This window comes from Cloeon dipterum, chromosome 2 (assembly GCF_949628265.1).
Source record: "Cloeon dipterum chromosome 2, ieCloDipt1.1, whole genome shotgun sequence".
In the NCBI taxonomy this organism is placed as follows: domain Eukaryota; kingdom Metazoa; phylum Arthropoda; class Insecta; order Ephemeroptera; family Baetidae; genus Cloeon; species Cloeon dipterum.
In genome coordinates, this window is record NC_088787.1 from 35,432,878 (window position 1) to 35,456,451 (window position 23,574).

General features: G+C 36.7%; 3 protein-coding genes and 1 long non-coding RNA gene across 4 annotated transcripts; 2 read left to right on the forward strand and 2 right to left on the reverse strand.

The window, feature by feature from the left end:
• Positions 1–3,450: 3,450 nt before the first annotated feature.
• LOC135938058 (RCC1 and BTB domain-containing protein 1-like) lies at positions 3,451–4,970 on the reverse strand. The gene is made up of 7 exons (XM_065481561.1): positions 4,661–4,970; positions 4,502–4,593; positions 4,264–4,436; positions 4,083–4,207; positions 3,927–4,024; positions 3,737–3,867; positions 3,451–3,678 (listed from the first exon to the last, which is right to left on the reverse strand). The coding sequence occupies exons 1-7, from the start codon at positions 4,828–4,830 to the stop codon at positions 3,544–3,546; spliced, it is 924 nt and encodes a 307-aa protein (XP_065337633.1). The 5' UTR covers positions 4,831–4,970; the 3' UTR covers positions 3,451–3,543.
• A 5,560-nt stretch (positions 4,971–10,530) lies between these two features.
• On the forward strand, positions 10,531–11,660 carry LOC135935135 (RCC1 and BTB domain-containing protein 1-like). The gene is made up of 4 exons (XM_065477223.1): positions 10,531–11,025; positions 11,084–11,184; positions 11,244–11,374; positions 11,433–11,660. Exons 1-4 carry the CDS (start codon positions 10,958–10,960, stop codon positions 11,565–11,567), a joined length of 435 nt encoding a protein of 144 aa, XP_065333295.1. The 5' UTR covers positions 10,531–10,957; the 3' UTR covers positions 11,568–11,660.
• A 2,516-nt stretch (positions 11,661–14,176) lies between these two features.
• LOC135937584 (RCC1 and BTB domain-containing protein 1-like) lies at positions 14,177–16,689 on the forward strand. Its single transcript, XM_065480742.1, has 7 exons — positions 14,177–14,222; positions 14,411–14,560; positions 14,621–14,787; positions 16,032–16,159; positions 16,218–16,318; positions 16,374–16,504; positions 16,564–16,689. The coding sequence occupies exons 1-7, from the start codon at positions 14,177–14,179 to the stop codon at positions 16,687–16,689; spliced, it is 849 nt and encodes a 282-aa protein (XP_065336814.1).
• A 1,359-nt stretch (positions 16,690–18,048) lies between these two features.
• Positions 18,049–18,502, reverse strand: LOC135935732 (uncharacterized). The gene is made up of 3 exons (XR_010574245.1): positions 18,389–18,502; positions 18,208–18,333; positions 18,049–18,153 (listed from the first exon to the last, which is right to left on the reverse strand). It is a non-coding gene; the product is annotated as an uncharacterized LOC135935732 (long non-coding RNA).
• Positions 18,503–23,574: the final 5,072 nt, after the last annotated feature.

A 23,574-nucleotide genomic window follows, 5' to 3' on the forward strand; every position in this document is an offset into this window, starting at 1 on the left:
AAGGTCACAATTCTATAATAAACAAGTTTCCATCAGCGTCCGGTTTTAAAAAGGACACAATTCTATTAATAAACAAGTTTCCATCAGCGTCCAAATTTAAAAAGGTCACAATTCTATTAATAAACAAGTTTCCATCAGCGTCTGGTTTTAAAAAGGTCACAATTCTATTAATAAACAAGTTTCCATCAGCGTCCGGTTTTAAAAAGGTCACAATTTTAAAAATAAACAAGTTTCCATCAGCGTCCAAATTTAAAAAGGTCACAATTCTATTAAAAAACAAGTTTCCATCAGCGTCCGGTTTGAAAAAGGTCACAATTTTAAAAATAAACAAGTTTCCATCAGCGTCTGGTTTTAAAAAGGTCACAATTCTATTAATAAACAAGTTTCCATCAGCGTCTGGTTTTAAAAAGGTCACAATTCTATTAATAAACAAGTTTCCATCAGCGTCCGGTTTGAAAAAGGTCAAAATTCTAATAATAAACAAGTTTCCATCAACGTCCAAATTTAAAAAGGTCACAATTCTATTAATATACAAGTTTCCATCAGCGTCCGGTTTTAAAAAGGTCACAATTCTATTAATAAACAAGTTTCCATCAGCGTCCAAATTTAAAAAGGTCACAATTTTAAAAATAAACAAGTTTCAATCAGCGTCCGGTTTTCAAAAGGTCACAATTCTATTAATAAACAAGTTTCCATCAGCGTCCAAATTTAAAAAGGTCACAATTCTATTAATATACAAGTTTCCATCAGCGCCCGGTTTTAAAAAGGTCACAATTCTATTAATAAACAAGTTTCCATCAGCGTCCGGTTTTAAAAAGGTCACAATTCTATTAATAAACAAGTTTCCATCAGCGTCCGGTTTTAAAAAGGTCACAATTCTATTAATATACAAGTTTCCATCAGCGTCCGGTTTTAAAAAGGTCACAATTCTATTAATATACAAGTTTCCATCAGAGTCCGGTTTTCAAAAGGTCACAATTCTATTAATAAACAAGTTTCCATCAGAGTCCGGTTTTCAAAAGGTCACAATTTTAAAAATAAACAAGTTTCCTTCAGCGTCCAAATTTAAAAAGGTCACAATTTTAAAAATAAACAAGTTTCCTTCAGCGTCCGGTTTTAAAAAGGTCACAATTCTATTAAAAAACAAGTTTCCATCAGCGTCCGGTTTTAAAAAGGTCACAATTCTATTAATAAACAAGTTTCCTTCAGCGTCCGGTTTTAAAAAGGTCACAATTCTATTAATAAACAAGTTTCCATCAGCGTCCGGTTTTAAAAAGGACACAATTCTATTAATAAACAAGTTTCCATCAGCGTCCGGTTTTAAAAAGGTCACAATTCTATTAATAAACAAGTTTCCATCAGCGTCCAAATTTAAAAAGGTCACAATTCTATTAATAAACAAGTTTCCATCAGCGTCCAAATTTAAAAAGGTCACAATTCTATTAATAAACAAGTTTCCATCAGCGTCCAAATTTAAAAAGGTCACAATTCTATTAATAAACAAGTTTCCATCAGCGTCCAAATTTAAAAAGGTCACAATTTTAAAAATAATCAAGTTTCAATCAGCGTCCGGTTTTAAAAAGGTCACAATTCTATTAATAAACAAGTTTCCATCAGCGTCCAAATTTAAAAAGGTCACAAATCTATTAATATACAAGTTTCCATCAGCGTCCGGTTTTAAAAAGGTCACAATTCTATTAATAAACAAGTTTCCATCAGCGTCCAAATTTAAAAAGGTCAGAATTCTATTAAAAAACAAGTTTCCATCAGCGTCCGGTTTTAAAAAGGTCACAATTCTATTAATAAACAAGTTTCCATCAGCGTCCGGTTTTAAAAAGGTCACAATTCTATTAATAAACAAGTTTCCATCAGCGTCCGGTTTTACAAAGGTCACAATTCTATTATTAAACAAGTTTCAATCAGCGTCCAAATTTAAAAAGGTCAGAATTCTATTAATAAACAAGTTTCCTTTAGCGTCCGGTTTTAAAAAGGTCACAATTCTATTAATAAACAAGTTTCCATCAGCGTCCGGTTTTAAAAAAAAACAACAATTTTATTATTAAACAAGTTTCAATCAGAGGTATTATTCAAAATTGATACCTTATTAAAACTGCACCTTCATTAAAGTATTTTTTATTATTTTAAAAATGTGAACTAATTAAATCTGCACGCTTACTATTTTTCATCTTCTTTATTTTCAGATTTCTACGCCGTGGCCCACTTCTTATCGGGTGACTGATTTGATGGAAGAATGTGAAAAGATTCTCAAATCTGGCCTAACTTTGCAAAACGCTGCTGCTGTATACGAGAAGGCAAATTTGTTCGGTGCTATAAGGTCAGTTTAATATTTTTTTAAACTACTCTTTTAAGTTTATAATTTTTGTTTAAGGACCTGTGTGAGTTCTGCATTAATTTTTGCAAGGAGCATTGGCTAGAAGTCATGGACATTATTGAGTCCGACGTCTGCAATAGAGAACTCATCTTGGAAGTTTTCTGTCAGGCGGCTAATCAAAAGAAAAACTGATGGAATAGTTTTTCTTTAGTCGATTGTGCTATGCATGTATTCAAAACATGCTGTACATTTTTTTCTTATCATTTTTTGTTCATGAAATCTATATATATTTTGTTATTGCATATTTCCTGTTCATGATCCGATAGTCATCTGTTACTGGAAGAATTAAATTTATGTCCAACACAAAGTCTCACAGGAATAAAAGCCACTAATTTAATGAATTAACTTGTAAAGGTTTTTGAGAAATTGCGTTTTTTTATATATAAAACATTAAGTAACGTTAGTAATTGCGATTTATTGTAAACTTCTGTAACATTGTTTGTTAATAAATGACAAAATTGCGAAAATAGTTCACCTCGGTCTGACCTTAAATTTTACGTGCTTAAATTATTGTATTTTCTTATTTACCTATTAGCAAGCAAAATTAAAGATAAAAAGAGCCTGACTAAAATTAACGATTTTGTTTCAAGGATCATTGAGAAATCCTATCGTTTTTTGCTACCGAATAAAATTATCTCCTGCCGAGATTGACCAATAAGTCTCCTGACCTTGCAGAAGACTTAATTATTTTTGGTGGATAATATCTGAACTGTCTCCTTCTGAATAACGCAAGGGCTGTATTTAATTAGATTTGATACATATTTGACAATGATATTATATAATCACATTGAACGCGTGCCTCGATCCTCTCTCTTTAATGCGCCGGCATCTGGGTAATAAATAAATAATTATGAAGATTGAGATTTTAGTGGGAGGAGGAAATTGTACTATTTTCTTGTTGCTGTGGATATTTTAAAATAATGTGCAGGACAAAAATTTGATTTAAATTGTTGCAGGATCGCTTTGATTCAGTGCTCCAGTTAGGCGTCCTACCTGATGAATGAATAGTTATATGCTAATCAAAGAAAAGAATTCTCATAAAATCAAATTTTATTGAGCTTGATATTTTGCCACACTAAAACTTTAAAACATGTATTTTTTTAATACATGCATAGCACATGACAATTAGTCAATGGAAAAAAAGCATTCCATCAGTTTTTCTCTTGATTAGCCGCTCGACGGAAAACTTCCAAGACAAATTTTTTCTTGCATTCATCAGTCTCAAAATCGTCTACGACATCAACCAAATGCTCCCTGCAAAATTCAAAGCAGAACTCGCACAGGTCCTGCATCCGAAGATTAATATAGTTAAAGCCGAGAATGACATTGAAACATTTATATCACCTTAGCTCCAAGAAAGATGGCCTTCTCGTAAACATCTGCAGCGTTTTGCACTGTCAGGCCAGATTTGAGGATCTTTTCGCACTCGTTCATCAGACCCTTCACCTGATAGAAGTCGGCTACGGCATACACGTCTACAATATAAATATTATTGAAAATTATTCTCTAAATAAATGCGATATTAATTTTAAACCAAGAGCAAGTTCAGGCGTGACATCAACTTGATCAGTGTAGAAGAACTTGAGGAGCGCGTAGAAAGATTCATAGCTGTGTTCCTTGACAATCTGCTCCCTGAAAGATATTATTCATAACGATTAAAATGATAAAATTACACCAAAACTGTTAATACTTTTTGCAACTATCATCCCAATTGCAAAGGAACTTTTTTTTGAACACGTCGCTGCCGAAATTCAGCATATTCTTGTGCACGTGAATTTTCTTCTTCTCGAATATGAATGCATAATCAGCAGTTTCCTGAAAAACGAGAAATATATAACAAAAGCTACCCAAGAGTGAATAGAAAATCTGACGGGATCGTCAAACGCTTGTCTTAGACGTTCATTTAACGAATCTTTCCTCTTGTCATCATCTTTCATAATTTTCAATAATTGAAATTTTTGGTAGGTCACTGGAGGATAGGCAACAGCGTAAACGTCGTCCAATGAGGAGAAGAAAGTGAGCATTGGTGTCTCAACCAATTGGCCTAAAATTAATTTTAACGTTTGTTTAGTAACATAAAGCATTCAATAAACTATATACTGCTTATACCATTGCAATTGCCCCAAATGTAAACCCGGTTCTTTGTATTGATTGCAGAGCACGGGTGGCTCTCGTAATGAGTGGCAGCAATATCTTTAACCCTATATACGCGTGAAAGATAATTACATTAGTTGCGCTAAAACAAAATATCCCAGCATTACGTCTCACCTTCCCATCTCTGTTGAAATGATGGTTGGTGTGTTGACAATTCTCAGCCGGCCTCCCGCCATTCTATTTTCTCCCCATGAGTAAACTTTCCCTTCGTCAGATAAGGCGAGAGTGAATTCGTTTCCACAAACAATTTTGGAAATCACAACACCTTCCAAGCCGGTCACCATGCGGGGACTATATTGATCCACCCAGCATGAAGTTGGAGGTGGGCCCAAGCCCAACCTGCCATTGTAGTTGGAACCCCAAACGCAAACCTTGAACAATTAAGAAAGATATAATAACACCAAAAAATAATCTTTTTTGTCAGGCAAAGGGCAAACATTTGAATTTTGAATTGCAAGAAAGTTATAAATGCAATTAAACATTGCAAATAACTTAACTTAATTGACCAGTTGCATAAACCCTAAGTTATTGAAGCCGCCAACAGATAGCGCAATCACAGACTTTCTTAAAAATTTTTGATTAAAGCGGTTTTAAGTCATTTCCGCTGCGATTTCAGACTCAATCTAGCTATTATGCTTTTTTTAATTAATTTGCTTTTTTCTGACGTGCTGAAAACCAAAATCAGTTCAGCCATTCGCCGTAGAAACGTTGGAAAATATTTTTATATTTAAAAAAATAGTTTTTCACGATTCTACGGCGATTGACTGAACCGATTTTAGTTTTCAGCACGTCGAATAAAAGCAAATTAATTGAAGAATGAACAGTAGCTAGATTGAGTCTGAAATCGCATCGGAAGTGCCTTAAAATCGAAAGTCTACGGTGGCGCCATCTGTTGGCGGCTTCGAACACTTAGGGTTTATGCAACTGGTGAATTATAATCCTAATATATAAAATATTCCACTTTGAAAGTTTAAGAAGCGCTTAAAAATCTAAATATTATACTGTCGATGAATTCGCTATCGATGGTTTACGGTAATAAATACCTTTCCTGAATGTAGGAGCGCAAATGAAGAGATTGATTGGCATGCGACTGAGGCTACAATTGTCCCATCCAGCAGTCCGCCAACCCTCTGTGGAAGCGATTGGTTTCCTTTGGTTCCCAAACCTAATTGGCCATACGCATTCGAACCGAATGCGTATACCTGATTTACGCCAATAATTGAATAGAATAATGGATTATTTACAAAAATAATTATAATTTCACCTCTCCCTCTGAAGTCAAAGCTAGGGTATGTTTACCGCCACAGGCCACTTGGACAACCCTTTTCTGCTCTAAATAGCCTGAAATTTTGGTGGGCCATTTTGTGTCTCTATAGTGATCAATAGTGTTTTCTAATAATCCAAGCTGTCCATATTTATTTTCTCCCCAAGAGAATACGGAACCAGATGCAGAAATTGCAAACATGCAGAATTTTAATCCGGTTACGCCACCATCGTAGATAGCATATTCAAACCCTGCACATGCGGGTTTGTACATAATTAATAAGTATCAACAAAATATTTTTGACGCTGTATATACCTTCGATTCTTCGGTCACACAAATTCACATTGCGCATGAGCTCTTCCACTGGATATTTGATGCCAATTCCAAGACACCCATCTTGATTTTCACCAAAGGCAAGCACCTCATCATTTTCGAGGACAATAATTACATTATTTCCACTTGGGCCTGAAAGTAAGCAAATTGAAAATGAACAGACAAAGCTCAAATTCCTGTTTTCCCGTCCAATCGATTTTTTAAACAAATAAGACATCCAAACAGTATATGGCACGCCATTTTGTGAATAAAACTATATTATACAAATTATATACGCTTATTCGAGATTATTACCGAAAACGATTGCAGTTCGAATCTTACTCCTCTGATACCCAAAATTGGCCCACTTCAATAACACTTTGGACATGGCGAACTAAGGATGATCGATCCAGGATTTTGATCAAGACAAGAATACACACGCGGAGTTATGCTTTTGCCGTCTGTCTGCTTCTGCTGTTGCTGTTCAACTGGCGGCTGGCGGCTCTATTCTATACCAGCTGATTATTATTTTTCCGTCGTGGCAGCACTATACATATAGCAGCCCACTGTCAGAATAATCTAAGGAAGAAGCGGAACTAGCGGCAGTAATTTCTATTACTCTCGTCGTAGGGGGAAAAAAGATTAATTCGCTCAGTCGACTTTGTCCACAGACGTGGAAATTCAGAAAATTTAGAGATGAGAAGATAACATTCCTCACGCCCTGAAATTCCGAATCCACCTTCCAACGCAGCCCAACCACTTCAGATATTTCTACAATTCTTTGAGAGAATTTTTAAGTAATAAAATTTATGTTTCGAGCCAGTGACATTTAGTCGCACTACCCGCACTGAATGTAAGTGAACTGTTTTCGCGAGTTTGTAATTTAATCAAACCATTTTTGCGCCTGTTTCGAAACAGATTGTTGAGTAACAAGTTTAGCTAGTATATACCTAGTTGGTGGTAAATCAAAAACTATCAGCAATTATTGCTTTAATAAATCACACGATCGATGACCGCTTTGAAATATTAAATTTTCCTAATTTATGCAAATAGAGAAGAAAAATCTTTGAAACTTTTGGACCTAATAATATGGCAGGTGGTATGAAAAATAGTATCGCGCGGATAAAGTGGTAGATTATCAGATCGCACTTTCTTTTTCGTCCCTGCGTGCGCTGCAATTACTGAAATTCATTTCATTTTCATTACATCAATTTCATTGCAATTTCGATTATTTTCTTACTTCTAAGGTATATATATAGTTTAAGTGGCGCGATGAGACGCTTCAATCGAGCGCGACGGTAAGTCGCGAAATTCCACATAATTTAACGTCGCGCGTGATGAATTTGATGCCCCTCTTTTATTAAAATTCTGACCTAATTAAACCCGGACGATGGTAAAAACCAAGTTTTAATCAGTGTCCAGTTTTAATTAGGTCCAAAAGTTTCATAGATTTTTATGCTCTATTTTTTTTGCTCTTTTTATCCCTGTCCGAGGACCGGGAAGGGCGCGCACTGCACTAGCACGAATGCTGAAACCCGGGTCCCAATAACACCGCGAACGGATAACATGGGCGCACCAGGCCGCACAGGGACCCAGCCCACTTCAAGGGCCACTTGCCTCCGCACCGAGGACTGCATTGAAACGCTAGACATTCGTCCCGTGAAGCCAAATCACGCATGCTGGAAAGGTGCTAACCAGCCCGTTTGAGCAATTTGAGCATTTCATCGAGTCACTAAACTAACCACTTTTTGCCATCTCTGACATTGGGTAGCCATAGTATTAGTTTTACGAACTGCTCAAATACCTCCCATTGCTTTGACACTACTCCTGAGAGTGCCTTAACAATGCTTATAACAATTGCATAAATTAGGAAAATTTAATATTTCAAAGCGGTCATCGTTCGTGCGGTTTATCCAAGCAATAATTGCTGATAAGTTTTGATATACCACCAACTAGGTATACTAAACTTGTTACTCAAAAATCTGTTTCGAAACAGGCGCATAAAAATGGTTTGATTAAATTACAAACTCGCGAAAACAGTACACTTACATTCAGTGCGGGTAGTGCGACTAAATAATGTCACTGGCTCGAAACATAAATTTTATTACTTAAAAATTCTCTCAAAGAATTGTAGAAATATCTGAAGTGGTTGGGCTGCGTTGGAAGGTGGATTCGGAATTTCAGGGCGTGAGGAATGTTATCTTCTCATCTCAAAATTTTCTGAATATTTCCGCGTCTGTGGACAAAAGTCGACTGAGCGAATTATTAATCTTTTTTCCCCCTACGACGAGAGTAATAGAAATTACTGCCGCTAGTTCCGCTTCTTCCTTAGATTATTCTGACAGTGGGCTGCTATATGTATAGTGCTGCCACGACGGAAAAATAATAATCAGCTGGTATAGAATAGAGCCGCCAGCCGGCAGCCGCCAGTTGAACAGCAACAGCAGAAGCAGACAGACGGCGCAAAAGCATAACTCCGCGTGTGTATTCTTGTCTTGATCAAAATCCTGGATCGATCATCCTTAGTTCGCCATGTCCAAAGTGTTATTGAAGTGGGCCAATTTTGGGTATCAGAGGAGTGAGATTCGAACTGCAATCGTTTTCGGTAATAATCTCGAATAAGCGCATATAATTTGTATAATATAGTTTTATTCACAAAATGGCGTGCCATAATAATATATTACTGTTTGGATGTCTTATATGTTTAAAAAACCGATTGGACGGGAAAAACAGAAATTTGAGCTTTGTCTGTTCATTTTCAATTTGCTTACTTTCAGGCCCAAGTGGAAATAATGTAATTATTGTCCTCGAAAATGGTGAGGTGCTCGCCTTTGGTGAAAATCAAGATGGGTGTCTTGGAATTGGCGACGAAAAACCAGTGAATGTGCTCATGCGCATTGAGAATTTGTGTGAGCGAAGAATCGAAGGTATATATACAAAGTCGAAAATATTTTGTTGACACTAATTAATTATGCACAAACCAGCATGTGCAGCGTTTGAATATGCTTTCTACGATGATGGCATAACCGGATTAAAATTCTGCATGTTTGCAATTTCTGCATCTGGTTCCGTATTCTCTTGGGGAGAAAATCAATATGGACAGCTTGGATTATCAGAAAACACTAGATGTCACTATAGAGACACAAAAAAGCCCACCAAAATTTCAGGCTATTTAGAGCAGAAAAGGGTTGTCCAAGTGGCCTGTGGCGGCAAACATACCCTAGCTTTGACTTCAGAGGGAGAGGTGAAATTATAATTATTTTGTAAATGACCCATATTTTTCCCTTTCCGTAAATCAGATATACGCTTTCGGTTGGAATTCGAGTGGCCAATTAGGTTTGGGAACCAAAGGAAACCAAAGGCTTCCACAGAGGGTTGGCGGACTGCTGGATGGGGAAATTGTAACCTCAGTCGCATGCCAAAAAGAATCTTCATTTGCGCTCCTACATTCAGGAAAGGTATTTATTACCGTAAACCATCGATTGCGAATTCATTGACAGTATCATATTTAGATTTTTAAGCGCTTCTTAAACTTTCAAATGTTCGAAGCCGCCAACAGATGGCGCCACCGTAGACTTCCGATTTTAAGACACTTCCGATGCGATTTCAGACTCAATCTAGCTATTGTTCATTCTTCAATTAATTTGCTTTTTTTCGACGTGTTGAAAACCAAAATCGGTTCAGCCAATCGCCGTAGAATCGTGAAAAACAATTTTTTGACAAAATATTTTCCAGCGTTTCTACGGCAAATGGCTGAACCGATTTTGGTTTTCAGCACGTCAGAAAAAAGGAAATTAATTGAAAAATGCAAAATAGCTGGATTGAGTCTGAAATCGCAGCGGAAATGACTTAAAACCGCTTAAATCAAAAATTTTAAGAAAGTCTGTGATTGCGCCATCTGTTGGCGGCTTTGATAACTAAGGGTTTATGCAACTGGTCAACTAAATTAAGTTATTTGTAATGTTTAATTGCATTTTTAACTTTTTTACAATTCAAAATTCAAATGTTTGCCATTTGCCTGACAAAAAAGATTATTTTTTGTTATTATTATAGCTTTCTTAATTGTTCAAGGTTTGCGTTTGGGGTTACAACTACAATGGCAGGTTGGGCTTGGGCCCACCTCCAACTTCATGCTGGGTGGAATATAGTCCCCGCATGGTGACCGGCCTGGAAGGTGTTGTGATTTCCAAAATTGTTTGTGGAACCGAATTCACTCTCGCTTTATCTGACGAAGGGAAGGTTTACTCATGGGGAGAAAATAGAATGGCGGGATGCCGGCTGAGAATTGTCAACACACCAACCATCATTTCAACAGAGATGGGAAGGTGAGACGTAATGCTGGGATATTTTGTTTTAGCGCAACTAATGTAATTATCTTTCACGCGTACATAGGGTTAAAGATATTGCTGCCACTCATTACGAGAGCCACCCGTGCTCTGCAATCAATACAAAGAACCGGGTTTACATTTGGGGCAATTGCAATGGTATAAGCAGTATATAGTTTATTGAATGCTTAATGTTACTAAACAAACATTAAAATTAATTTTAGGCCAATTGGTTGAGACACCAATGCTCACTTTCTTCTCCTCATTGGACGACGTTTACGCTGTTGCCTATCCTCCAGTGACCTACCAACAATTTCAATTGAAAATTATGAAAGATGATGGCAAGAGGAAAGATTCGTTAAATGAACGTCTAAGAAAAGCGTTTGACGATCCCGTCAGATTTTCTATTCACTCTTGGGTAGCTTTTGTTATATATTTCTCGTTTTTCAGGAAACTGCTGATTATGCATTCATATTCGAGAGCGGGGAGAAAATTCACGTGCACAAGGCTATGCTGAATTTCGGCAGCGACGTGTTCAAAAAAAAGTTCCATAGCTATTGGGATGATAGTTCCAAAAAGTATTAACAGTTTTGGTGTAATTTTATCATTTTAATCGTTATGAATAATATCTTTCAGGGAGCAGATTGTCAAGGAACACATCAGCTATGAATCTTTCTACGCGTTCCTCAAGTACTTCTACACAGATGAAGTTGATTTCACGCCTGAACTTGCTCTTGGTATAAAATAAATTTCGCATTTATTGAGAGAATAATTTTCAATAATATTTCTATTGCAGACGTGTATGCCGTAGCCGACTTCTATCAGGTGAAGGGTCTGATGAACGAGTGCGAAAAGATCCTCAAATCTGGCCTGACAGTGCAAAACGCTGCAGATGTTTACGAGAAGGCCATCTTTCTTGGAGCTAAGGTGATATAAATGTTTCAATGTCATTCTCGGCTTTAACTATATTAATCTTCGGATGCAGGACCTGTGCGAGTTCTGCTTTGAATTTTGCAGGGAGCATTTGGTTGATGTCGTAGACGATTTTGAGACTGATGAATGCAAGAAAAAATTTGTCTTGGAAGTTTTCCGTCGAGCGGCTAATCAAGAGAAAAACTGATGGAATGCTTTTTTTCCATTGACTAATTGTCATGTGCTATGCATGTATTAAAAAAATACATGTTTTAAAGTTTTAGTGTGGCAAAATATCAAGCTCAATAAAATTTGATTTTATGAGAATTCTTTTCTTTGATTAGCATAACTATTCATTCATCAGGTACGACGCCTACCTGGAGCACTGAATCAAAGCGATCCTGCAACAATTTAAATCAAATTTTTGTCCTGCACATTATTTTAAAATATCCACAGCAACAAGAAAATAGTACAATTTCCTCCTCCCACTAAAATCTCAATCTTCATAATTTATTATTACCCAGATGCCGGCGTATTAAAGGGAGAGGAGACACGCGTTCAATCTGATTATATAATATCATTGTCAAATATGTATCAAATCTAATTAAATACAGCCCTTGCGTTATTCAGAAGGAGACAGTTCAGATATTATCCAACAAAAATAAGTCTTCTGCAAGGTCACAGTTTTAATCAGGACGCAGTTTTAATTAGGCTAACCTTAAGAATTTTTTAGAAGCGCTTTGTAATTTTTTGAGAAAATTAGCTGGAAAGTTACCCATGCTTTTCAAATGGTAATGTCTGTCTCCTTACTTGAAATTCGATTTTATTTCAAAAGCAAGAGTTTGCCAAATTACACCGTTGGACAGATCTCGACGAGAGGAATCGGAATATATGCCACGAAAATATGTTCGAGCACTGTAAGTTTTGGAGAAAATTGGCAAAATTTGAATTTTTATTGTAGGAAGGTCCTCTTTTTGTTATTGCAGGTTGTTGAACAAATTGTTTATCGATTAATTGTTTATGGCATCCAACAATTCATATAATGTTCAATTGTTGCCCAGTATCATTCCACTTTAATAAGGTTGCATTTTTAATCAGCTTGAGATCGACCGATGCATCATTCACTCTGCTCCCATCTTATATGCTATCCTGGCACTTTTTTGCTTACTGTGTGCCTTGTGGGTTGTATTAAAGAATCAATCGATCGACAAGCATAAGTAGAAAAAATGGTTGAAATAGTAATTTTGTGCTCGAGCGAAAATTAAAAACAATTACTCTTTAATATTTCCTTACTATAATATTTTGTTTGAAATTATCTTCAACATTTTATAATGTTGGTTTTGAATTGGCATTAATTATTTATAAAGTTTAAACCATCTGCCTCGGTTTTGTGTCACGTTTATTGGGTGTTTTCAACGGCCTCAGGCAGCACAATAGGCGGCGCCTCCATTGGCGCCACACACGCGGCACATCAAACTGCGACGGCGGTTCTAACGCCACAATAATTTGTGCCGCCGGTGCAACTTGCAGCGCTGGCGACAGAACAGACGGCGCCATTGCCGGCGGCGCCTCAAGCAGCTAAAAGGGGGCATCATATCCATATCACATGCGTCGCCTGCGTGAAATTTCGCGACTGATCGTCTAGTGCTCGATCAAAGCGTCTCGCGCAACCAAAATCATGATGAATTATTCCTTAAAGATAAGAAAATAATCGGATTTTGTCGCGAATTGCAATAAAATTGATTCAATGCAAAGATAATCTCGTAAACTTTTTTATGGCGGTGACCCTACGAGAACAGCTCGATCAAAGCCAATGTGATATCGTGTCATTTTGACTTTATTTCACTTCGTAAAATAAATGTATATGCTTTTATCATCTAAGCTAAAGCAGGCTATAACCACGATTTTTTTATATTATTCTAGCGAGCTGTTTTCCTATTTCAGCGTGATTGCAGCGCACGCACGCACGGACGAAAGAGAAAGTGATCTGAAACTATTTTGCATATACGTGCCATATTAAATCCAAAAGTTTCATAGATTTTGTTGCTCTATTTACGTAAATTAGGAAAATTTATTTATTCTTTCAAAGAAGGTCATCGATCGTTTACCCAAGTAACATTCCAATTTTTGATCCCAACTATAAGTACTAACTTGAGCTACTCAACAAATCCGTCCCGCCAATATTTTGATTAAATTACAAACTTGCGAAAACAGTTACCCCTCATAGTGGACCTTTTTTCAAAGTAGTACGACTATTAACAACAGTAACGACTGTAAGCAAATCTTTTTCCCTCCGACGAGAGTAAGAGAAATTACTAGCGCTAGTGTCGCTTCGTTAGATTATTTTGACAGTACGTATAGTGCTGCCACGACGTAGAAATCTGATCCTGAAGCAGACAGCCAGACAGACATCACCAAAAAATGTTTTTGACTATCGATATAAATCGATATATACCGTCTGAAAAATATCGATGTTAAAATATCGTCCTAAATAACCTGGGGCGGATCACGGCAACGCAAATGGCAACGCTGGGCATAAGGCAAGCATTGTACAGTGTTTCAAGGTCGCGCTAAAAAACGGTGCCGTGATCCGCCCCCCTATGTTTAGCCACAAAAAACATCGATAAATATCGTCAGAAAAAATATCAATATTCAATATCGATTTTTATTTGGCCATGTCTGGCAGACACAGTCGTCACAGTCAGAGTCAGATACAGACAGACATTAGACAGACGACACTGCATAACTCCGCGTGTGCATTACAATTCTTGTCTTGATCTTGATCTTGATCAAAATCCTAGATCATCTTGGTTCGCCATGTCCAAATTGTTAGTGAAGTGGGCCAATTTCGGGTATCAGAGGCGTGAGATTCGTACTGCAATCGTTTTTGGTGTGTAATAATCATAATATCGAATAAGTATTATAGTTTTATTCAAAACGTATGCATCGCATCTTTTATTGTTTGGATTTCTTATTTGTTTAAAAAACCGGTTGGACGGGAGAACAGAAATTTAAGCATTTTCTGTTTAATATCAATATCCTCATTTTCAGGCCCAAACGGAAAAAATGTCATTATTGTCCTCGAAAATGATGAGGTGCTTGCCTTTGGTGAAAATCAAGATGGTTGTCTTGGTGCTGGTGTCGAAGGTGAAGTGAAAGTGCTCAAGCGCATTGAGAATTTGTGTGACCGAAGAATCGAAGGTATAAGCGTCGAAAATATTTGTTGATAATTTATTAATTATGCACAACTGCATGTTACAGGGTTTGAATGTGCTAATAGCCTCGACAGAAAATTCAGCATTTTTGCCATCTCAGGATCTGGTTCCGTGTTCTCTTGGGGAGAAAATGGCTATGGACAGCTTGGATTAGGAACCATAGAATACACCAAAGTGCCCACCAAAATTTTAGGCTCTCTAAAAGAGGAAAGGGTTGTCCAAGTGGCCTGTGGTGGTTATCATACACTAGCTTTGACGTCAGAGGGAGTGGTAAAATTAAAAATACGTTTTGTAAATAATCCATTCTATTCAATCTCCATTAATCAGGTATACGCTTTCGGTCGTAACAGTAATGGAGAATTAGGATTGGGGAATGCAGCAGACGACCACTATTTGCTTCCACAAAAGGTTGGCGGACTGCTGGACGGGAGAATTGTAACCTCAGTTGCATGCCAAATTCTCTCTTCTTTTGCGCTACTACATACAGGAAAGGTATCTATTTCCATAACCAACCATCGATTGCGAATTCTCATTGTCAATATTATAATTAGATTTTTAAGGACTTCTTAAACTATCAGTGGAATCTATATAATATACTTATTAGGATTATAATGCTGAAATGAAATTTGTGTTACATATTAGATAAGTTATTTACAACGTTCAATTGCGTTAATAATTTTCTTGCCGTTCAAAATTCTAATGTTTGCTCTTTATTGCCTAACAAAAGATTTTTTTATTATTTTAAATGTCTTAATTGTTCAAGATTTGCGCATGGGGTTACTGCGGAAATGGCAGGTTGGGTTTTACTTCAACTACAAATAACAAACGGATTCCCTGCATGGTGAACAGCTTGGAAAGAGTCGTGATTTCCCAAATCGTCTGTGGACTCCGTTTCACTCTCGCTTTATCTGACGACGGAATAATTTACTCATGGGGAAATAACGATATAGGCCAGTTGGGGAATGGGACTACCGAGCGTGGCATGAGTCCAACCATCATTTCAGCAGAAATGGGAAGGTGAGACGTAATGCTGGGATTTTTTGTTTTAGCGCAACTAATGTAATCACGCTTATATATAGGGTTAGGGAAATTGCTGCCACTCGTTTCGGGAGCCACCCGTGCTCTGCAATCAATACAAAGAACCGAGTTTACATTTGGGGCAATTGCAATGGTATAAGTATAATTCATTTAATGCTTATATGCTAATAGCATTAACGTTAAAATTTAATTTCAGACCAAATTGTTCAAAATCCAATGCTCACTTCCTTCTCGTCTTTGGATGAAGTTTATACTGTGTTCTGTCCTCAAGTGACCTACCAACGATTTCAATCGAAAATTACGAGAGATAGCATGAGAAAAGATTCGTTAAATGAACGTCTAAGACAAGCGTTTGACGATCCCGTAAGATTTTCTATTCACTCTTGGGTAGCTTTTGTTATATATTTCTCGTTTTTCAGGAAACTGCTGATTATGCATTCATATTCGAGGGCGGGGAGAAAATTCACGTGCACAAGGCTATGCTGAATTTCGGCAGCGACGTGTTCAAAAAAAAGTTCCTTTGCAATTGGGATGATAGTTGCAAAAAGTATTAACAGTTTTGGTGTAATTTTATCATTTTAATCGTTTTGAATAATATCTTTCAGGGAGCAGATTGTCAAGGAACACATCAGCTATGAATCTTTCTACGCGTTCCTCAAGTACTTCTACACAGATGAAGTTGATTTCACGCCTGAACTTGCTCTTGGTATAAAATTAATTTCGCATTTAGAGAATAATTTTCAATAATATTTCTATTGCAGACGTGTATGCCGTAGCGGACTTCTATCAGGTGAAGGGTCTGATGAACGAGTGCGAAAAGATCCTCAAATCTGGCCTGACAGTGCAAAACGCTGCAGATGTTTACGAGAAGGCCATCTTGCTTGAAGCTAAGGTGATATAAATGTTTCAATGTCATTCTCGGCTTTAACTATATTTAATCTTCGGATGCAGGACCTGTGCGAGTTCTGCTTTGAATTTTGCAGGGAGCATTTGATTGATGTCGTAGACGATTTTGAGACTGATGAATGCAAGAAAGAATTTGTCTTGGAAGTTTTCCGTCGAGCGGCTAATCAATAGAAAAACTGATGGAATGCTTTTTTCAATGACTTTTATTGTCATGTGCTATGCATGTATTAAAAAAATACATGTTTTAAATTTTTAGTGTGGCAAAATATCAAGCTCAATAAAATTTGATTTTATGAGAATTCTTTTCTTTAATTAGCATAACTATTCATTCATCAGGTACGACGCCTACCTGGAGCACTGAATCAAAGCGATCCTGCAACAATTTAAATCAAACTCTTGTCCTGCACATTATTTTAAAATATCCACAGCAACAAGAAAATAGTACAATTTCCTCCCACTAAAATCTCAATCTTCATAATTATTTATTAATTACCCAGATGCTGGCGTACTAAAAAAAGGGGAGGCACGCGTTCAATCTGATTATATAATATCACTGTCAAATATGAATCAAAACCTAATTAAATACAGCCCTTGCGTTATTCACAAGTAGACAGTTCAGATATTATCCACCAAAAATAAGTCTTTTGCAAGGTCAGGAGACTTATTGGCCAATCTCGGCAGGAGATAATTTCATTTGGTAGCAAAAAACGATACGATTTCTCAATAATCCATGTAAAACAAATTGTTAATTTTAGCCAGGCTCTTTAAAACTTATATTTTGCTGGCTTTTAGGTGTAAATAAGAAAATGCAATAATTTAAGCACGTAAAATTTAAGGTGAACTATTTTCGCAATTTTGTCATTTAATAACAAAAACTGTTACAGAAGTTTACAATAAAACGCAATTACTAGCGTTAATTAATGTTTTATTTAGAAAAAAAACGCAATTTCTCAAAAGCCATTACAAGTTAATTCATTATTTAGTGGCTTTTATTCCTGTGAGACTTTGTGTTGGACATAAATTTAATTCTTCCAGTAACAGATGACTGTCATGAACAGGAAATATGCAATAGCAAAATATATACACAGATTTCATGAACAAAAATGATAGGAAAAAATTTACAGCATGTTTTGAATACATGCATAGCACAATCGACTAAAGAAAAACTACTCCATCAGTGTTTCTTTTGATTTGCCACCCAATGGAACACTTCCAAGATGAGTTCTCTCTTGCAGACGTCGGAATCAATAACTTCAAGCCAATGCTCCTTGCAAAATTTAATGCAGAACACACACAGGTCCTTAAACCAAAATAATAATAAACTTAAAGAGTAGTTTGAAAAAATATTAAACTGACCTTAGCTCCGAACAAATTTGCCTTCTCGTATACAGCAGCAGCGTTTTGCACTGTCAGGCCAGATTTGAGAATCTTTTCACATTCTTCCATCAGATCAGTCACCCGATAGAAGTGTGCCAAGGCGTTAACATCTGAAAATAAAGGAGATAAAAAATGGTTCTCCGCATAATTAATTTTATACCAATGGCAAGTTCAGGCTTAAAATGAACTTGGTCTGTGTAGAAGTATTTGAGGAACGCGTAGACAGCGTCGTAGCTATGTTTCTCAACAATCTGCTCCCTGAAAGAAGTTCAAATAAATTAAGATGAGAAAATTAAGCCAAAATTCTAATACTTTTGGCAACTGTCCTTCCAATCTCCCAGGAACAAATTCCTTGAACACGTCGCTGCCGATGGTTAAAAGATTCTTGTGCACGTGGATTTTCTTCCCCTCGACGATGAATGCAAAGTCAGCAGTTTCCTGAAACGAGAGAAAAGATAAATATATAAATTTTCCACTGTAAAAAAAATCTCACAGGAGTATCAAACGATTTTTGGAAACGCTCGATTATAGACACTTTCCTCTTGTTCTCATCTCTGGCAATTTCCAAAACATAAAAACGTTGGTAGGTCACTCCAGGAGAGGCATCAGCGAAAACTTCGTCCAACGACGAGAAAGGAGTGAGCGTTGGATTCAAAACAATGTGACCTATATAATTAATTTAAAGTGATAAGTTCCGCAATTAATGCATTTCATTGAACTAAATTCATACCATTGCAACTGCCCCAGATGTAAACCTCATTCTTTTTGGTGATGGCAGCGCATGGGTGGCTCTCGTACAGAGTGGCAGCAATTTCTCTAACTCTGTGTGAAAAGATAATTTACGCTTAAACAAAAATATCCCAGCTTTTTGTCTCACCTTCCCATCTTTGTTGAAATAATGGTTGGACTCTCGACAAACTCGGTAGTCCCATTTCCCAACTGACCTTTATAGTTTTCTCCCCATGAGTAAATTTTCCCGTCGTTAGATAAAGCGAGAGTGAAATAAGATCCATAAACGACTTGAGAAATCACGACTCCTTCTAAGCCGATCACTTTGCAGGGAAATAGAAGTTCCTCGAAACCTAAATTACAAGATGAGCCCAACCTGTTCTTTGAGTTACAACCCCAGACGCATATCTAGAACAAATATAAGAGATAGAATGTCAATAAATAAGATTTATGGAAAATTTACTACTAGTAAATTTGATATTAAAAAAATACAAGCAAAATTTGATGATTAATAATCATTTTCAATTTTGAAATATAATTAGGATAGTTTAAAAATGTCCTACTTACCAAAATAAAAAAAATCCTCGATGACCTCGCAATTGCGATGGTTTACGGAAATACATATTTTACCTCTCATCCTGATTGTAGGAGCGCTGAAGATGCATCATGTTGGCATGCAACTGCAGGTTACAATTTTCCCATCCAGCAGTCCACCAACCCTCTGTGGAAGCATGTGGTCGTATGCGGACCCCAAACCTCATTGGCCATCATAGTTTCCGCCAAAAGCGTAGACCTGATATACGGAAATTGAATACAATGGGTCATTTATTAAAAGTTAATTAATTTTACCTCTCCCTCGGACGTCAATGCTAGCGTATGTAAACAACCACAGGCCACTTGGACAACCTTTTTCTCTTTCAAAGAACCTGAAATTTTGGAGGGCACATAGGTATGTGCTATGGTTCCTAATCCAAGCTGTCCATAGCTCTATATTTTCTCCCCAAGAGAACAGGGAACCAGATCCAGAGATAGCAAACATGCTGAATTTGCCGTCATCGCATCCGTTATCAAACCCTGTATAGAAATAATTAAAAATTATGGATATTTATGATTATGCCTTTTTATACCTTCAATTTTCCACTCACACAAACTTTCAATTCGCACGAGCTCTTTCACTTCACCTTGGACGCCAGCTCCTAAAGACACCCATTTTGATTATTTCCCAAGGCAAGCACCTCGTCATTTTCCAGCACAATAATTTCGTTTTCTCCGTTTGATCCTGCAAATGCGGAAAAGGTTAATATTATATAAAACATATATTGTAATAGCTTCCCAAACGGTTGGACAAAATATTATATCAAAAATGCAAACAAAGGTCATTTTAAATTACGTGAATTACGCTATTTATATACTACCGAAAACGATTGCAGTTCGAATCTCACTCATCTGAAAACCAAAATTGGCCCACTTCACAATCTGGACATGACGAACCAACAGGATGATCCAAGATTTTGATCAAGACAAAAATATTAGATTCACGCACGAGGTGACTTCTATAAGATACGGCCTTCAGCTGATTTACGTTTATGGTCTATTACAGTATAGGTGGCAGCACTGTATAGCAGCAGCTTAAAGGCACGCAGAATTGAGGGCCAGATTGTGAACTATTATTCTTATAATAATTGCGCCAGTATATAATTTTGCAATAAAAAATTAATCTAGAAAACAAATATGTTTTAAGACAGCTTTCAAATTGATTGGTATAAAATTCAATGAACTTGGAAAAAATTTAATTTTCATTGCGTTTCTTAATAAATCGGGCGAAAATTAAAAAATATTATCAACTTGTTAAATTTGTGTCTCAAACATTTTGTTTCAAATTATCTTCTCTTCATTTTATAAAATTGATTTAAGATTTTAATTTACTTATTAATAATTTTAAACTGCCAATTTTTGGGTCACCTTTAGGTGCTTTCAACGGCCTCGTGCATCGTTCACCACCAGCAATAAAATATTATTTTCTTTGGTGCTTCAAAAAACATTTTTTTAAAAAGCGTTTTCGTGCGATATACCAATTGGGTTTTGCTGCCGCAGCTGCCAGACACGTACGCCGCAACCTTAGAAAACAAGAAATCGCATTACACGCCACCTGTCAATTTAAGGGGAGGCAAGATCAGGCAAAACGCAACCTCTGGCATCGCTTCTTTACCTCTTCCAAGTGCCGGTCAGCTGCCAGGATATAATGCGAGCTGCAGAGGTGCGTGATTCTCTCTCCCGTCTTATGTTATCCTGGCACTTTTATTGCTTGCTGTGTGCCACGCGGGTTGCGTAATATAATCAATTGAGTTGAAATAGTAAAGTTCTCTGCTTGAGCAAAATTTTAAATTATATCATAAATATTTTTTATTGAAATTTCATCTGAATGTAAAAAAATTGATTCGGAATTAAAATCAATTAGTTAAAATTTAAACCAGTATGTTATCACACTCAAAATATGATTTATAAACACAATATATTTTTTATCTTATTCGATAAGTGACTTGGTGAAATTTTTCTCCACTTTTTTCATAAACAACAATAAGAAATATCACGTGCTTTAAAAAAATCTGTCAAACAAATGAGGATTAACTACAGATAATCATGTACGAGGTGCAGTTATGATTTGACTTCAGTATGCTGGCTATCTTTAAATACTTCACTTGTTTATTAATTTATAGCCAGACACACTACCTTAAATGTTCAAAGATAAAAAGTAGCCCCTTAAAAGTCAGTGCGTGATAATTATTTTCATTAATTCTCTATAATGAGCCTGTTAATAATATTTTTGAGCATGAGAATAACGTCATCGATATCAGTAGAGGCGAAATATACATATTATTTTTCATTTACGGGACTGAAAAATATGAAAAGCGATAATGAATGTAAAAGAGAACGCTCACTGATAACAACTTTTCATTAGTGTTTCAACCGCTCAAGGTGTGAGTGTTGGACTGGTGCATATGTGCCTGCTTCGCAGGTGAGTGATTTTAACTTTTTTGCGCGAATCTAAATTTTTAAACGATTAATTTTGCTTTGAATTAATATTTCTGATTAATTGCTATATTTTGAACATGAGATCAAGCCTTTATCAATTTTTTATTGCAGTTTTCCAGCTCGTTAATTACGTTTGCAAGCCAGCAAATCCCCACAAAGTGCGAATGCGATAGGAACCATGCCGAAACATTCAGTAAAAAAGAACAATTATGTGGTGACACCCGAGGTAATCACGGAAAAACAGTTATAAAATTATCAAATTACACTCGATATCCAACAAAGAAAACACTTTCTATTGAAAAATATTATAATTAAACGCGCGTTATCAATTTTCATGGCACTAACGACTTTTAAAATTTCAGCAAAGCATTTTGAAGGTTGAGAACAGCAAGAAACTGAAGCTGACGAAACAAAGACTGCAAAAATTATGGGACAGCTGTCAGGACGAGCATGATCAGGAAGCCGAAAAAATTGTGGAGAAAATCAGGAAATACATCAAGCATGAAGATCGGATGAAAAGCCTCAGTGAGTTAACAAAAAAAATCACAAATATTTTATATCAGTGAAAAATATACGGTTTATTTCAGGCCCTTCCATGCGGGACAAGGTTTTGCAAGAAATGTCTCGCGCCAAGTACCGAAAATTGTATGAAGAGAACTCGGAGGAGTTTGAAAAATACATGAAAGTTTTCCCGCTTCTGCTCAGCGAAGAAACTAAAGAGATCGAACTTATTGGTACGCCGTTAGTTTACCCTCTTGACACGAGGAACCTCTACTTGACCAAGGCAAGTCATTATCACAGCCGAGATAATATTTTCAAATTCTAAATTGAATACCAAGTCCACTCTTCTGGCCGTTATAAAAAATATTATTCAATTAGATTTCATTATTTTTTAATTAACTTTGGAAAAAAGCGATCTATTTTCACGTTAGCTGAAAAAAGCGGCCGCTCTGATTGGCCGGCGGTGGTATACGTCATTGTTTGCCAACCGCAGAACTGATCAGAACGGACCGCGGGAAAAAAGATCGCTTTTAGAAAGCGCTTTTAACTCATTAAAAGGATAATTATGTTTCTAAAGAGTGTTTTGTTGAAGTTTCTGAGCACACAAATCGATTCCTAAGGGTCGAATTAGGTAAAATTGATATTTTTCTGACCAAAAAATCCAGCGTGACGTGCGATCTTTTTTCCCGCCAAAACAATATGAACGAATATGGGAGAACTGCGCATGCGTAAGAGCTGGCTGGATCTGACAAAAAAGTCATTCGTACAGGTGGTCTCTCTGCGAGTGCTCAAACCAGCTCTGACGCATGCGCAGCTCTCGCAAATGCGTTTATATTGTTTTGGCGGGAAAAAAGTTCGCACGTCACGCTGCACTTTTTGGTCGTGCAAAATATCTACTATACCTATTTCGACCCTCAGGAATCGATTGGTGTGCTCAGAAACCTCGTCAAAAACGGTCTTCAATCAAATTTATGAAATAAATATTGCATCACGTGGTGCAATTCATGCTCCCTGCTCAGTATCTCTTATTTAGCAACCCTGAGCAAGCTAAGAAGTTCTTTTACCACTCATAGGTAGTACGTCGAGCACTTTTTCTAACCAATCAGAGACCACCAATGCGAAATCTTCCCTGTAAATTTCCCCTCCACCATCATGGGGAGTAAGGGGAAGAAAATAAGTAGCGAATTTATGCGTTGGCGGTCTTTGATTAGCTGAAAATGTACTCGACCTGCCACATATAACAACTCCTTTAAAGTTGCTCAAAGCCACCACATAAAAGGGACTGTTTTTTATTTGTTTACTCAATTCTTGTCCTAATTGAATATAAATTCAACAGCGGTTTGAGTACCTGGCGCTCAACGCGCGCAACCTGCAAATTCTGGCGGTGAGCGGCGTGCAGACGGACGAAACGATGGA